The sequence below is a fragment of the Mastomys coucha genome, unplaced genomic scaffold (genome assembly GCF_008632895.1).
Source record: "Mastomys coucha isolate ucsf_1 unplaced genomic scaffold, UCSF_Mcou_1 pScaffold15, whole genome shotgun sequence".
In the NCBI taxonomy this organism is placed as follows: Eukaryota; Metazoa; Chordata; class Mammalia; order Rodentia; family Muridae; genus Mastomys; species Mastomys coucha.
This window is the reverse complement of record NW_022196897.1, coordinates 125,280,523-125,293,602: the sequence shown is the minus strand read 5'-3', so window position 1 is coordinate 125,293,602 and position 13,080 is coordinate 125,280,523. Positions and strand designations below refer to the sequence as shown.

The window sequence follows — 13,080 nt, the reverse complement described above, 5'->3', positions numbered from 1 at the left end:
TTTGACCCTCTGGGACACTCTACTGTCTCTTCCCACACCTGATCTTTCCCCCTTATTCCTCTTGCCCTCCCTTCTCCCACCCAGGTCACTCCCTCCCTCTACCTCCCATGACTATGATGTTCCCATTTCTAAGTGGGATTTAAACATCCCCACTTGGGCCTTTTTGTTTAACTTCTTTGGGTTTAAGACTTATTCTTACAGCTAGCTGGTTGATATTTAAATAGTTTTGTATAAGTGAAAGACAGTTTTAATGGTAATGAGACAAGCAATAAATTAGTGGCATCTTTTAGATGTTTCAGAATTAGAGAACCTGGGTAGAGGTAGAATTTTCTGGTGAGAAATCTTTTCTTTGTTTTGAACTCCCACGAGATTTATTGCCTTTAAAGTAGTTCACAGATGCCACTTCCATTAATTCTTGTAATAACTGCATAACAGCTGTCTCCATTTTAGAGCACAGAAAAATAAAATCACTGTCAGAAAGTTGATTTCAATCTTTTCCATAATACTGGTGTGCTTCCTGACAAATTCAAATGTATGTTTTTATTCTTAAAAAAAAAAAAAAATCAACACCCCAAAACCCATAGTGTACATAGTTGTTTTCTAGTCACAGTTTTATCAGAAAAGTAGCATAAATACCGTGCTGCAGTCAAGGACAATAGGTGCATGTGTATCTGCGGTCCATATATTTTTAAGTATTTATGGGGTGTAAGAGTGTAATGGTAAGTCTGTATAGTAACAGTGATTGTGTGCTTTAACCCAAGATTTCACTCCCATACAAATGAGCTCTGTGAGATTATTATGCCAAAAATACCAATATTTGTCTTTAATTCAGTTTATCTACACTTCATAAAAGTCCTTAAATATTACTTCATTATCTTAAAATTTGCCTTGTAGTATATGAAGTCTGTGGAATGATTTTGAAGTATTTATGAAGTACTTCTGATTTTTGCAGGTGTTGTAGACTCTTAGGAATATAGGGCTTAATTTAGAACAGAATCCTCTTTTCTGCTTTTTTTATTTTTAAAACCACATTACAGTAAATCCATCTGCATAACCCAGCTATACTGACATTGGCTTTTCTATCTTTCTGTAGTGTTGTGGTAAGGCAGAAAAGTTATCTTAATTTACAGTATCACGGTTGAAATGCTGGGATAGTTCCTGTAGATCAAACTGTATCATTCTGTGTGTGTCATGCTTCTCCTGTAAGAATCTATCATATAGAATGCTTAGGCTGGATCAGCATTGCAGTTTACTTAAAACAAACAAAAACAAAGATTTTTCACATAAATAGATTCTCTTTGATTTCTGCATTAAAGCTTGAGAGTACAAACTTGTAATTTGACCCTTTTGTAACAGGTTATTAAGATAAAAAATTTAAAGTGATTTATAATATTCAACATATTTACCTTAAAAGCTCCCTTTTTGGTTTGGGGTTATAAAACCCCATGGAATGCTATTAGACCTTGTTTTTCAAGTGCGTTTTGGTACATTTCTATACTTTGATTCTCAGTCTTACCCAGCAAAGAAGATAAATGCTGCCAAGAAGCAAAGCCATTCCTGTTAAATCTTTACTTAGTAGCAGCTTCTGACGTCACATGAAGCCAGCTCTGAAGAAAAGGAGAAAGACTAGCTCAGACACTAGGGTGTCACAAACTGTAGTTAATCACCATCTAGCTAGTCATACACACAGGGAGTGCAGATACACTCAGAGCAGGAGTAGATGCTGAGTGGAGTGATAACACAGGGACTAGAGGCCCTGCTCAGGGATGGTTGAGCTTGATGCTGTCCCTGGAAGTTATGCTCCTGCCGGTGAGCAGAACTGTAGCCCTCTGGGATGGTAGTCTGTGATTCCACTGGCTGCCTTTCCTTCAGGTGTGGCTCCATGTGAGATTCGAAATGAAAAACTTACCTCATCCCCACGAACCTTTTGTGCCAAAGTCAATACCTTTATGTGTTTCTTTACCTCTTACTGCACCAAAGGATCTCTTGGTGTACACATAAGTTTGGCTCAGTACTCTTGAGTATCCAGCCACAGTGATGGGGTAGCTAGCTACCCGTGTGCATCTGGGGTAATGTTTGGTTCTTTCATTCATGCCAAGGGTTTGGCATATAGTTTGAAAACCTTGCCCTCACCAAGACTGCTCTTGACTTAATAACCTACACTAACTTTCCTTTTTAATATATGGTAATGAATTTTTCCACTGCCTCCTTTAATTCTGTTCTTATCCAGTAGTTTGCCTTTGTGGCACAGATGTCCAGAAAACCCTTGTGGTGGGAGACATTTGCTTATCATTTTAAATCCTTAAATATGTGGGACTGGGGAGAAGGCACAGAGACACAAAGATTCCTTCTAGTTAGTGACACACAGTTTACCCTCACCAGTTGCCATACATATTAATAACAGCAGAAAAGTGACTGTGTCATAGAGTTTCTCTTAGACAAGGGATTGATGAGGAGGTGACAGTGTCTTGCCCTCTGGGATGTTGAATGCCTTTCTCTTCTCTGAATGGGTTCCTCACTCTTGGAAGTCTGCCTGTAATTGTGTTTAAAAACCATGAATGGTAGCATTAATTGGCTCACTTAGATCACAGATCTTTTCACACAGAAATTCTTAGTCATTTAATTATTGAGATTAAGAGAAAAATAACAAAATAATAAAGACACGAGGAGTTATAAATGTTGCACTTAAGAATTAGTTCAGATAGTTTGGGTTATAATTACACCAGGCCTACTAAGTCCTGTGCCCTCTGTGTGGTCATGTGTGATGTCTCACGCCAGGCCTGCTGAACACTCGTCTCACTCTGTTCCTTAGGAAAATGACTCGGGGACTTTGGACACGGTCGGTGCTGTGGTCGTGGATCAGGAAGGGAATGTTGCTGCTGCTGTCTCCAGTGGGGGATTGGCCTTGAAACATCCAGGGCGAGTCGGGCAGGTAAGGATCTGTGGGTTTCTTAAACTCCTTCTAAAAACAAAATCAGGTCTTTTCTAAACACGACTTTTAAATTACCAGGGACGTTTTTCCCTTAGGAAAAATAAAAATCCTTGTTCTTGAACATTTTCTTTATATAGATCAAGAACAAAATTCCTTTTCAATTTTATCCCTTTAAAGCACCTCCTCTTGGTGACAGGGCTCTTGCTGATTTTTATAACCAGTAATTCACCCTCACCTCCCAGCAGCCTGGGTGGCACTGGACTGTGTTTGTAGTAGACATTTAATAAATGTGTATTGATTTCCATCTTTCTTAGTAAATACTCCTCAGTGGGAACAACTGCTCCCTGCCCATTGCCCATTGCTTTGTCAGAGTGAACATGGTTTTACAGTAACACTGTTTATTCCCTTTATTCAAGTTAACAGTGACATTTTGGCATTCTGTGTCTCTCCCGTGACTTTAGGCATTTCACAGAGTAGTTAAGATTCCCAGTCATCCCTGTATCTAGTTATGAAGAGGCTCTAATTGATGTCATGCTTGCTTAGTTTTAGTTCTCTTGCAGAACTTTTTCAATATGCCCTCCTCACCTACAATTGAAAATGAAACCTAATACTGACTTTGATATACTAAGGGCAGTGGGCATTATGACCGATTTTATACATTTCTTACGACCTTAGTAAATATTTGTGAATCAGGACACTCTCCTGTAGTCTTTTAAAGAGTGGTGAGGACTTTATTTAAAACTCAGCATTTGGATCTTCTGTTACATTTGAAATGAAACTTACTAGTTTCATTTAGTTTTACTAGTCTCTCACATTTGAAGAACAGTCAATGTCACTGTTGCTTTGGTCATGGTTATTACTGATTGCTTTCAGCAGACTGATTTGTGGGAGACATTTTTGCAAAGCTCCCAGTCATATTTTCCAGTTAGCCCCTAATGTGGACAGGTTTCTTATAGTCTTATACTAGTGGGGTATGGATGGTAACATTAACTGATTTTCTGTCCTTTTTTGCCTGCCACATAGACAATTTATGGGGAGTGATTATTTCCCATATATATATATATATATATATATATATATATATATATATATATTACATTTTACTCACTATAAAAGCCTTTGTTCAGTCACACTTTTCCACATTATGGAACTGTATATTTGACAAGTTTAGAGTAAGAAAATCAAGCTTTCTAAATCAAGTTTGGATGTCTTAGTAGAGTAGATAAGGAAATATAACAGAGTTGCCTCCCATTACTTCATAATCCCCCTACTTTCTCTAATTTTTGTTTGACTAGGGCAGTAAAATTAATAGCAGTAGAATTAAGGTTGGGCTGATTTTAATTAAGATGCAGGACACTAACATCTATCCAGAAGTCTTGAAGCCATTCTGCCACTATGCAGGAACGTCTGTGAAATTTATACATTGATCGGCTTCATTGGTTAAAATACACAATTATGAAAGCTAAAAAGTCACAAAAATATGTGGAATAGAGGAGTCCAAAGTCCTTGCAGAGGAAAACACAGTTGCTTAATTGTATTAAGTTGTTGTGTCAAAGAAGCGTCGTGAATCTGGAGATACGAAGCATCAAATGAGAGAGAAAACTGTGAAGCACAAAAGCATGTCCTCTCAAAGGCTAAGTAAAAATGTACAGAAATGAGACACATTTCAATGTATTATAAGTGCTCAAATGCACCATATGTAGACATTAACATACCTGCTGTAGATATTTAATAGAAAGCAGATTGTAAAATTTAATTTGAATTAGAATGTACTTGCGTTAGTGTGTAATCATTATAGTTTATAGCTGGTATATGAGAAGATAATGAATAGGCTTTAGTAGTTCCCACGTTCTAGAAGATGGCATGCTTCTGTTCATACCTTGCTGTGCATTTCATGCTTCCCTGTAATAATAGCTATAGCTGTCATTGGCTGCACACTTGCAGAACAGAGGACCCAGATAAAATGTCAACTTTTTGTGGCATTCCGTGATCTTTTATTTAATGTTCTTAGACCCCAATCGCTCCAATTCTCTACTAAGTAGGAATGTTCATGAAGCAACCATCTGTTTCTATTATGAGAACTCACTACCTTATGTAGGAACGTGGTACCTATTGAGCCTTTCTAACTGGTACAGAGTTCTTCAGTTAGTGGTGCAGATATCTATTTATTATAGCTTCCATCTATAGTCCTGATTCTACTCTCTGAAATAGCTTTAATTCCCTTCTAAAGCTTCAAATGTTTTACAGTAGCTATTCTGTTTCTCTTTTCGTTTAACTACAGAAGCTTTCCCCTAAGCATCTTCTTTGATTAGGAATTCAGAGACTGTCAGAATGAAATCACCCATATTCATATCTCCAGCTGTCACTTCAGCAGCCTCTGGGTGTGACAGTGCACACTCGCCCAGCTGTCACTGCAGCAGCCTCTGGTGTGACAGTGCACACTCGCCCAGCTGTCACTGCTGCAGCCTCTGGGTGTGGGAGTGCACACTCGCCCAGCTATCACTGCAGCAGCCTCTGGGTGTGGGAGTGCACACTCGCCCCAGCTGTCACTGCAGCAGCCTCTGGGTGTGGGAGTGCACACTCGCCCCAGCACTGGGAGGCAGATGCAGCAAGGTCAGTAGTTCAAGGTTCAAGTAAAACTTCATACTGAGTTTCAGGCCAGGCTGGGTTACAGGAGATTATGTCAGGGAAAAAAATATTCTAAAACAATAACTTTTCCCAAAGTAAAACCAACAACCAATATGGCACAAAGAGTCAGACATTTTTCTTACTTTTGAAAACACTATATTAAAAACATGCTTTGTTTTCTTCCTAGCACTTGTGGGTCAGTGTAACAACAGAAAGCCTTTAGGAATTGATTCAGTACATGGCGTTGCTAATACAGCCAGCAGGTGCTTGTGATAAGCCATTCAGTTAGCCCTCCTGTGGTACAGCTGAGTCAACCAAAACACAAGAGAGTGGGAGAAACTCAGTGGAAGAAACTCCCATCCTTCCCTGAGAATTCCGGACATTTCCCCATGTCCTGTCTGGCCCCCGGTGTTATCCTGATCATCCAAAACTTTAGTTAAAAAATAAAAAGTGAAGGCACTTTTCCGAAAGCCAGAGAAGATGCCTTCCTAAGAAGGAATGCACAACGTTGCTCATCCTTTTTCTTCCTCTTAAGAAAATTCCTTTTATAATATTTACTCTTAATGTCATGGCCTAAAACTATCTTCCTTCTTAACCATTATTTAGAATGTGACAGTAACAAATAATGCAGTAGTAATATAGACTTTGTCCTCTATTATTTAGCTCTTTGAGTAAAACTCAGCCATTTCAAGCAAGCCTTTAAAACAAATGTTCAAAAGCTTCCTACCTTTTTTGGTAGTAAAATTGTATTAAAGGTGTTATATAGTAAAAGTATTTATATAGGTGACAGACTATGCAACTGTCTCAGGACTATAGTTTTCTATAAAATGAGCATACTATTGTGGTAACTGATGTCAGAGACCTGTAATCCCTGCTTCCTGATTTTGGCTTGTCAAGCTAACCAGCTTGCCCTTGGGATTATGTGTCTGACTATCTAGTTCTGGGATTACAGGTGACTTCCATGCTGCCTGACTTTTTATGTAGGTTTTGATCCAAATTCTGGTCCTTCTGCTCACAGAGCAAGTGCTTAATCCACTGAGCCATCTCTTCAGCTCTATTAATTTTTTTGAATGACATAAAATGTCCTTATATATTTATGAGGCATAATATGGTTTGACTCAAGTATATATTGATTTATTAATATTGCTAGCCACTAGGGAGAAAGAATGAAGGGGACAGAGAGAGATTCATCAAAAATACAGTTAGATAGGAAGAATAAGTTCTGGTGTCTTAGGCATGGCAGAGTGAGTATATAATGTAATGTATGATTGCATATTTAGAAAGAGATGATACATCCTAGAGAATTTTAAAACTTGTTTGCATAGTTTTTATGCAACTTGTGCTGTTATAAATTGTTTTTTACTTTATGTCTTCTCCGTGTGCACAAGAACACAGCTCCTGTGTGGTTCTTCAATCTTCCCCTTGTTTTCAGTCCACATTATTTTCTTTCTTTTTTTTTTTGTTTTTTTTTGAGACAGGGTATCTCTGAGTAGCCCTGGCTGTCCTGGAACTCACTTTGTAGACCAGGCTGGCCTCGAACTCAGAAATCTACCTGCCTCTGCCTCCCAAGTGCTGGGATTAAAGGCGTGCGCCACCACGGCCCGGCTGTCCACATTTTCTTGAGATGGGGGCTCTTACACTTTTATTTTTAATTAGCATATGGTGTAACATATGACACTTTGTATTTTGTTCTGTTGTCTGTTTTGTGTATCGTTAATAAGCTTTGTTTTATTAGATGAATATTATAGTGAAAACTGGTAATTGCATATACTCTTTAGGAAGTATTATATGCATCTATTTTCTATTTTCCTAGGCTGCTCTTTATGGATGTGGCTGCTGGGCTGAAAATACTGGAGCTCAGAACCCCTACTCCACAGCTGTGAGTACCTCAGGTATTTGCAGCTTTCATGGCCATTTTTCATGAGTACAGCTCTGTTAATCATTTAATAATTGAAATCAGTATTTTGGAGGAAACAGTTATGAGTGCATTGATTCATGAAAAACATTGGGAGGTTTTAAAGATTGTTTAGTTTCTTATAAATGTTTTATAAACTTTATCAATATAACTGATATTAGCTACAACTGATTATATTTTATTGTCTAATGACCCACACAGTTATATTTATATTACAAGTGATGTCCAAGTAGTGAGACTTTTTAAAAATTATCATGTACTATCTTGAGTAAAATATTGACATGCTATGTTTCAGAGTATATAGCCTATAACATTTCTTCAAACTATCCTTTTAATAAACTGCAGAGCTCCTTTTGTATGCATATTAGGAAAGTTTATCATGTAGTAATGATTGAAATAGAGTGAGCATGTGTGGAGTGTGGTATGTCCGTCTGTGTGTATGAGCTGGGTGGGTGTTCATGTGTGCATGTGTTTCTGTGTACTGTAGGGATGGGAGATAGGGGAGGAACAATTTAATGAGTAGAGTAATAGTCTGTTTCCAGATTTCTGTAAGACTGGCACCACATTTACACGAAGCCTTTCCCTTTATGTCGTGATGCTACTGGTAGTCAAGGTCAGTGCTGGTTCACTCCCTCCAGTGTATCCAGTAAGCCACAGTTCTGTTCTTTTCAAAGCAGGCCAGGCTTCATCACATATCACACAGCATAGATTTATCTTCCTTTCTTTCCTTTGCCTCTTCAATTTCTGACCACATTGGTTTATGTTATCTAGGACAGTAGCTTATCTATGCTTCTTGCTTTCTCATCCTTTGATCTACTGTAATATACAATGTATTAGTAAATTGTCATAAGCTGTTTGAACTCAACTGACATGCTGTTCCTGTAGCCTGGGCTGTGCCTTCCCCCTTCAGACCCAAGTGTTTTTACCCATGTGTGTCCTCCAAGATCCCTTCACCTGGAGTGGGATGGTCCCCTAGGCCTGTGAGAAAGGTAATGGAGACTGGTAGAACAGCCTGAAAGTAAGATATTGTGTCCTTGAGGATACAAAGAGTAAATAGAGCAAAAATAAAAAAAAACCTTGTGTATTTGAACACAGCTGGGAGATGAGTAGTTCCCAAGTACCTTCTCAAAGCAAAAGATCCAACTACAGTTTAATCTATGCCATTGAAGTCCCAGGAGGGGCCCACCCAGGAGACACTCTGCCTGAGACCTTCTCCACACACATGCTCCAGCTGATCCCCAGCAGCCTACTGACTGTTCCGGTTTCCCCAGTCACTTTCTGCTGGATGCTCAAGTGCTTGATCAGGTGCTTCACTATCTGCTGCTGCTGCTCCTCCTCCTTCCTCATTGCTCCTCCTCATCCTTCCTCATTGCTCCTCTTTTCCTCCTCTTCCTTCCTTCTCTTCCTTCTTTTTCTTCCTTCTTGTTTATGTTCTTCCTTCCTCTTCATTTTTCATTTTTATTTTGTATCTTTCTTTCATGCTTGCTGCACAGTTAAGAAGCTCAGTTCTTCAAAACAGAAAGCGTGGCTAGCACGGACATTCTCTGTCCAACATCTCGAATCCAGGCATTGCCCATTATAGCATAGAGTGCAGTGCTCTCTCCATTGTTTGATTTCTGTTCTTCTTTGACCTGCTTCATCTCAGCCATCATCATAGGATTTTCTTCCTCTTGAAAACCGTCCTGGGTTGGATTCTCTTCATTTCTCTATATGCCTTCTCTTTCTGATTCGGTGTCTTTGATATCCTCAGGATTTGAGCCTTTTTTTTTTTTAGGTCTGTTAACTTCTACATCTGTGTCTCCTGTGAGTTTTCTCTGAAACTCTACACATATCCTTTCTGTTTCATAATGAGTATTCTACTGTGCATTTTATGTATGTAATTTTTGTACTCACCCCATGACCACTTTTTCTCCAATGGTTTTCTTCTTTAAAAATGTTACAAAATCACATTAATTTTATTTTATGTATGGGGGTCACATGTGTGTGCCACACTGCATGTGTACAGGTCAGATGACAATCCACAAAGTGATTTCTGTCATCCCACTACAGGGAACAGTGATCAGACTGGGGTTGTCAGTCTTAGCTGTAGTATCTTTACCTGCTGAGTCATTTCACTCACCCTCCTTGCAGTTTTCTTTACCTGCTGAGTCATTTCACTCGCCCTCCTAGCTGTTTTCTTGCCTTCGCTGGTCTCTTTCAGATATTAACTACTGGCACTATTCTAATATTTGTTGCTTCTTACCATTTGTACTGAACTGTTTTTGTTATTTCAGACTTGTGTTTTCTGACCTGTTGTTTGTGACTTCCATCTAACCTACTTTCTTCCTTTGGAGCAGAAGGAAAATATCTTTGTAAGTTACTAGGCTATTAGGCAAAGCTGATATACAAACTAATAATAAAAAACATCCCAATGTAATTTAAAAAAATTCTTTTATTTTGAATGGAAAAACAAAATAAAATAATGCATTAATTTTCAATTTAGTCTTTATGGCACATAAAAATCTTGCTGTATATTATCAAAGATTAGCTAATGTATTTTGTAATCCCATCTTTAGAAAATTATATGAACACGCTGAAGTCTGGTCACTGCTTCATTTTTACCTTCCCACATTACTCTCAACGTCATGTATTATGTTGGCTTTGGTTAGCTGGTGTTCTCTTCATGCCTGGATATTTGGAACTGTCTTGAGCGTCTGCCTGACTGTGTCACTTTGTGGAAAAGTTTGAGTTTTCTTTCAGTTAGCTACTCACCAAGCAACCCTGTCTAAAGCCTGTGGCGTGGAAGTTAGAGTAGGCACACACTTCATAACTTTGATCTTGCTAAGTACAATGCAATGGCAGGTAAAGCTAGCATTGTGCTATTAAGGTCTTTACAAGCTACCTGTGCTCTGTGTCCCCACTGTGTGTCTCCAGCACCATTTGTTTCTAGTTCATGGCATCCAGAGTCACAGTTGAATGTGGATATGCAGCAAGTTAAAGGATTAAATGCCAGAGCTGGAGGATGACAGGAGAGATTTCTTGCTCCTTCCTTCTGTAGGACTGTGTTTACTTCATTTTTATTTTCTTGGGGCTGTTGGGATAAGGCTGATGATGGAAACACACAGCAGGGTTGGATTTCCAAGTCTTAGGAAAAGGGAACACAGAATTTCACAATTGTTTGTCCAGGATAAAAAAGACTTGTGCCTTGGGCTATTATAGAAATTCTAGAGACCCGGCCAGTGTTTTGGGTTTATGTATCTTGGAAGGTGATAATTAAAAAGCAGAAAAAAGATAGTTAGTTATGGTCTGGATAGGGCTCTCCCAAGGCCAGACAGGCAATTTGGTCATTAGCCTGAGGATATACTCTAGCATCTTGTTCTCATCATTGGGTGGGGAGGAATGAGTATGGGTGTGCATGTGACAGGGACTACTCTTGCAAACTCTGACAAATGTTCTAGATTCATGGGATTCTGCAACATGAGGGAAGGAGCAGAACAGTCACCTTGGTTCTGGTCCAGACTTGGAGTTATAATTGTTAGTTGCTAACAACACAATGGAAATAATGGGCCTTTACTATGAGTGTAGTATCAGTTGACATAGAGGAGGTGCCCAGTGTGTATCTGAGTTTACTGTTTATGTTCTATTGACTGTATGTCACCTCTTTTATGAAATACACTATTATTTAATACTATTAATGGAAACAAAAAATAATACCCATTGAAGAATGATAAAAGCATTTTACTTCACTTAATACATTGCTGTTACGTTATAGGAAAATAAGGAACTGGGGATGATCTTTCAGTGATAAAGGTTTGCTTCACTGGTAATAAACATACTCCCCAGTCTGCGCCGTATGTTTACAATCATTTCAAACTTCAATTCTGTATCACACCAATGCTTTGAACACAATGTAAATAGCAAACAAAACGAACCAGTTCTCACATGGTTCGTAGTGGACAACAAATGAGAACATCTTGTACTGAGGAACAGTGACAGCTCTGTCACAACCAGAGCTTATAGGACACCATGAGAAGATAGCATGCCTTGTGATCTAGAACATTCCTTTCATTTTTCCCACTCGCTCTGGTTTTGAGACTTAGTTTCAGGCAGCCAAAACTAGCCTGGAACTTTGATTGCCTGCCTCCACTCATTCGTGGTAAAGATTGCAGATGTGAGTTCTTATGTCTACTCAGGATTTCTAACATATAAAAATGGCATATTTCAGAATTGATAAATTATTAAAAGTTTTTATTCTCTTTTAAAATGAATAAGTAACTTTTAACATTTTGGAGTAGTAAGGCAGGCTTGTGAGAAGAGGAGGACTGTAGGTATGTTGGTGTCTCTTGAGTGCCTGTCATAGGGCTTTACCCATTGAGAAGAAAACATGTAAAGGAGGCGAGGTGCACATGGCTCTGCCTCTTGCTTACTCTTTCTAATAGGTTAGTCACCATAGGATTTTCCTAAATAGGATTTTAAAGTAGGATTTAATTATTTGCTGAATTTGGATTTGAACATCCTTTTTGTAGTAACAGATAAGATGTATAGTATAAGATGCATGTATGTTGCTCTCAGGCTAAGGAAAGGAAGAAGGTATGAAAGAGTACAAGATCAGCAGCTGTAGATTGAGGTTATGCTCTGGTTGACTTTAAAGGTGGTCTTCTATTGTTTGCCAGTTCTCTCTCTCTCTCTTTTTTTTTGTTTTTGTTTTTTATACACGGTTTCTCTGTGTAGCCCTGGCTATCCTGGAACTCACTCTGTAGACCTGGCTGGCCTCGAACTCAGAAATCCACCTGCTTCTGCCTCCCAAGTGCTGGGATTAAAGGCGAGTGCCACCATGGTCCGGCGTTTGCCAGTTCTCTTGCTCCTCTCTCCTCCTCCTGCTTTTCCCCCTTCTGTTGAAAATAATTTTTTTTCCTCATGTAATATATCCCGATCATAGTTTTCCCTTGCTCTACTCCCAGTCTCTCCCTCCTATCCAGATTTACCTCCAAAACAGGCTTCTAAGGGACAGTCTCTCTCTCTCTCTAACCTATCTACTCAATCTACTTAGTAATAAAGCATGTGTGTATGCTTTATTTTATTAGGTAGATTAATACGTACACACAAAGAACTAACATCAGAATATGACAAACCAAGCAAACAGAAGGAAAAGAGTTCAAGAAATATATAGACACAGAGACCTACTTGTTTGCACATTCAGAAACTAGAAGCCATACTATAAATGCAAAGAACCAGTAGGGTAAAATGTGATTGAAAAAAAAGAAAATTCAAATAAATAAAAAATAAGATTTAAAAAAAGAAAAAAGCTCTGACATGATATTATGAAACAAGGAACCTCCAAAGATGCCCTTGAGTTTGTTTTCTCTTGGTCATCCACTGCTCGGCATAGGGCCTGCCGCTACAAGCAATATGCTTCCCTAGCAAGGCTCTTTTAGCCAAAACGTTTCACTTGCAAGTGGTTGTCAATTGGAGAGAGCATATAGGTTTTTGAGTGAGACTAGAATGGGAGGAGCAAGTGGGAAGTTGGAGATAAAATAGGAGGGAGAAACAGCCAGAACTAAACAGCAGTTGGGGAGTAGTGTGGAAACGTAACCTAGTAGAAGCTTCCTAAAATAAATACATATAT

General features: G+C 38.8%; 1 protein-coding gene across 4 annotated transcripts in view; it reads left to right on the top strand.

Moving 5' to 3' along the window:
- Tasp1 (taspase 1) overlaps window positions 1–13,080 on the top strand; it is a 205,496-nt gene that overhangs the window by 107,575 nt on the left and 84,841 nt on the right. For 2 of the 4 annotated variants that reach the window (XR_004118896.1, XR_004118895.1), the window contains exon 8: window positions 2,813–2,932. Coding sequence is in view for 1 of the 4 variants with exons in the window: in XM_031372052.1 (XP_031227912.1) it covers window positions 2,813–2,932; window positions 7,374–7,452 (199 nt within the window). In the remaining 3 variants the exon portion in view is untranslated. Of the gene's footprint in view, window positions 1–2,812; window positions 2,933–7,373; window positions 7,453–13,080 lie in introns of those variants that run through there. The other 2 variants (XR_004118894.1, XM_031372052.1) reach the window with 2 other exon arrangements.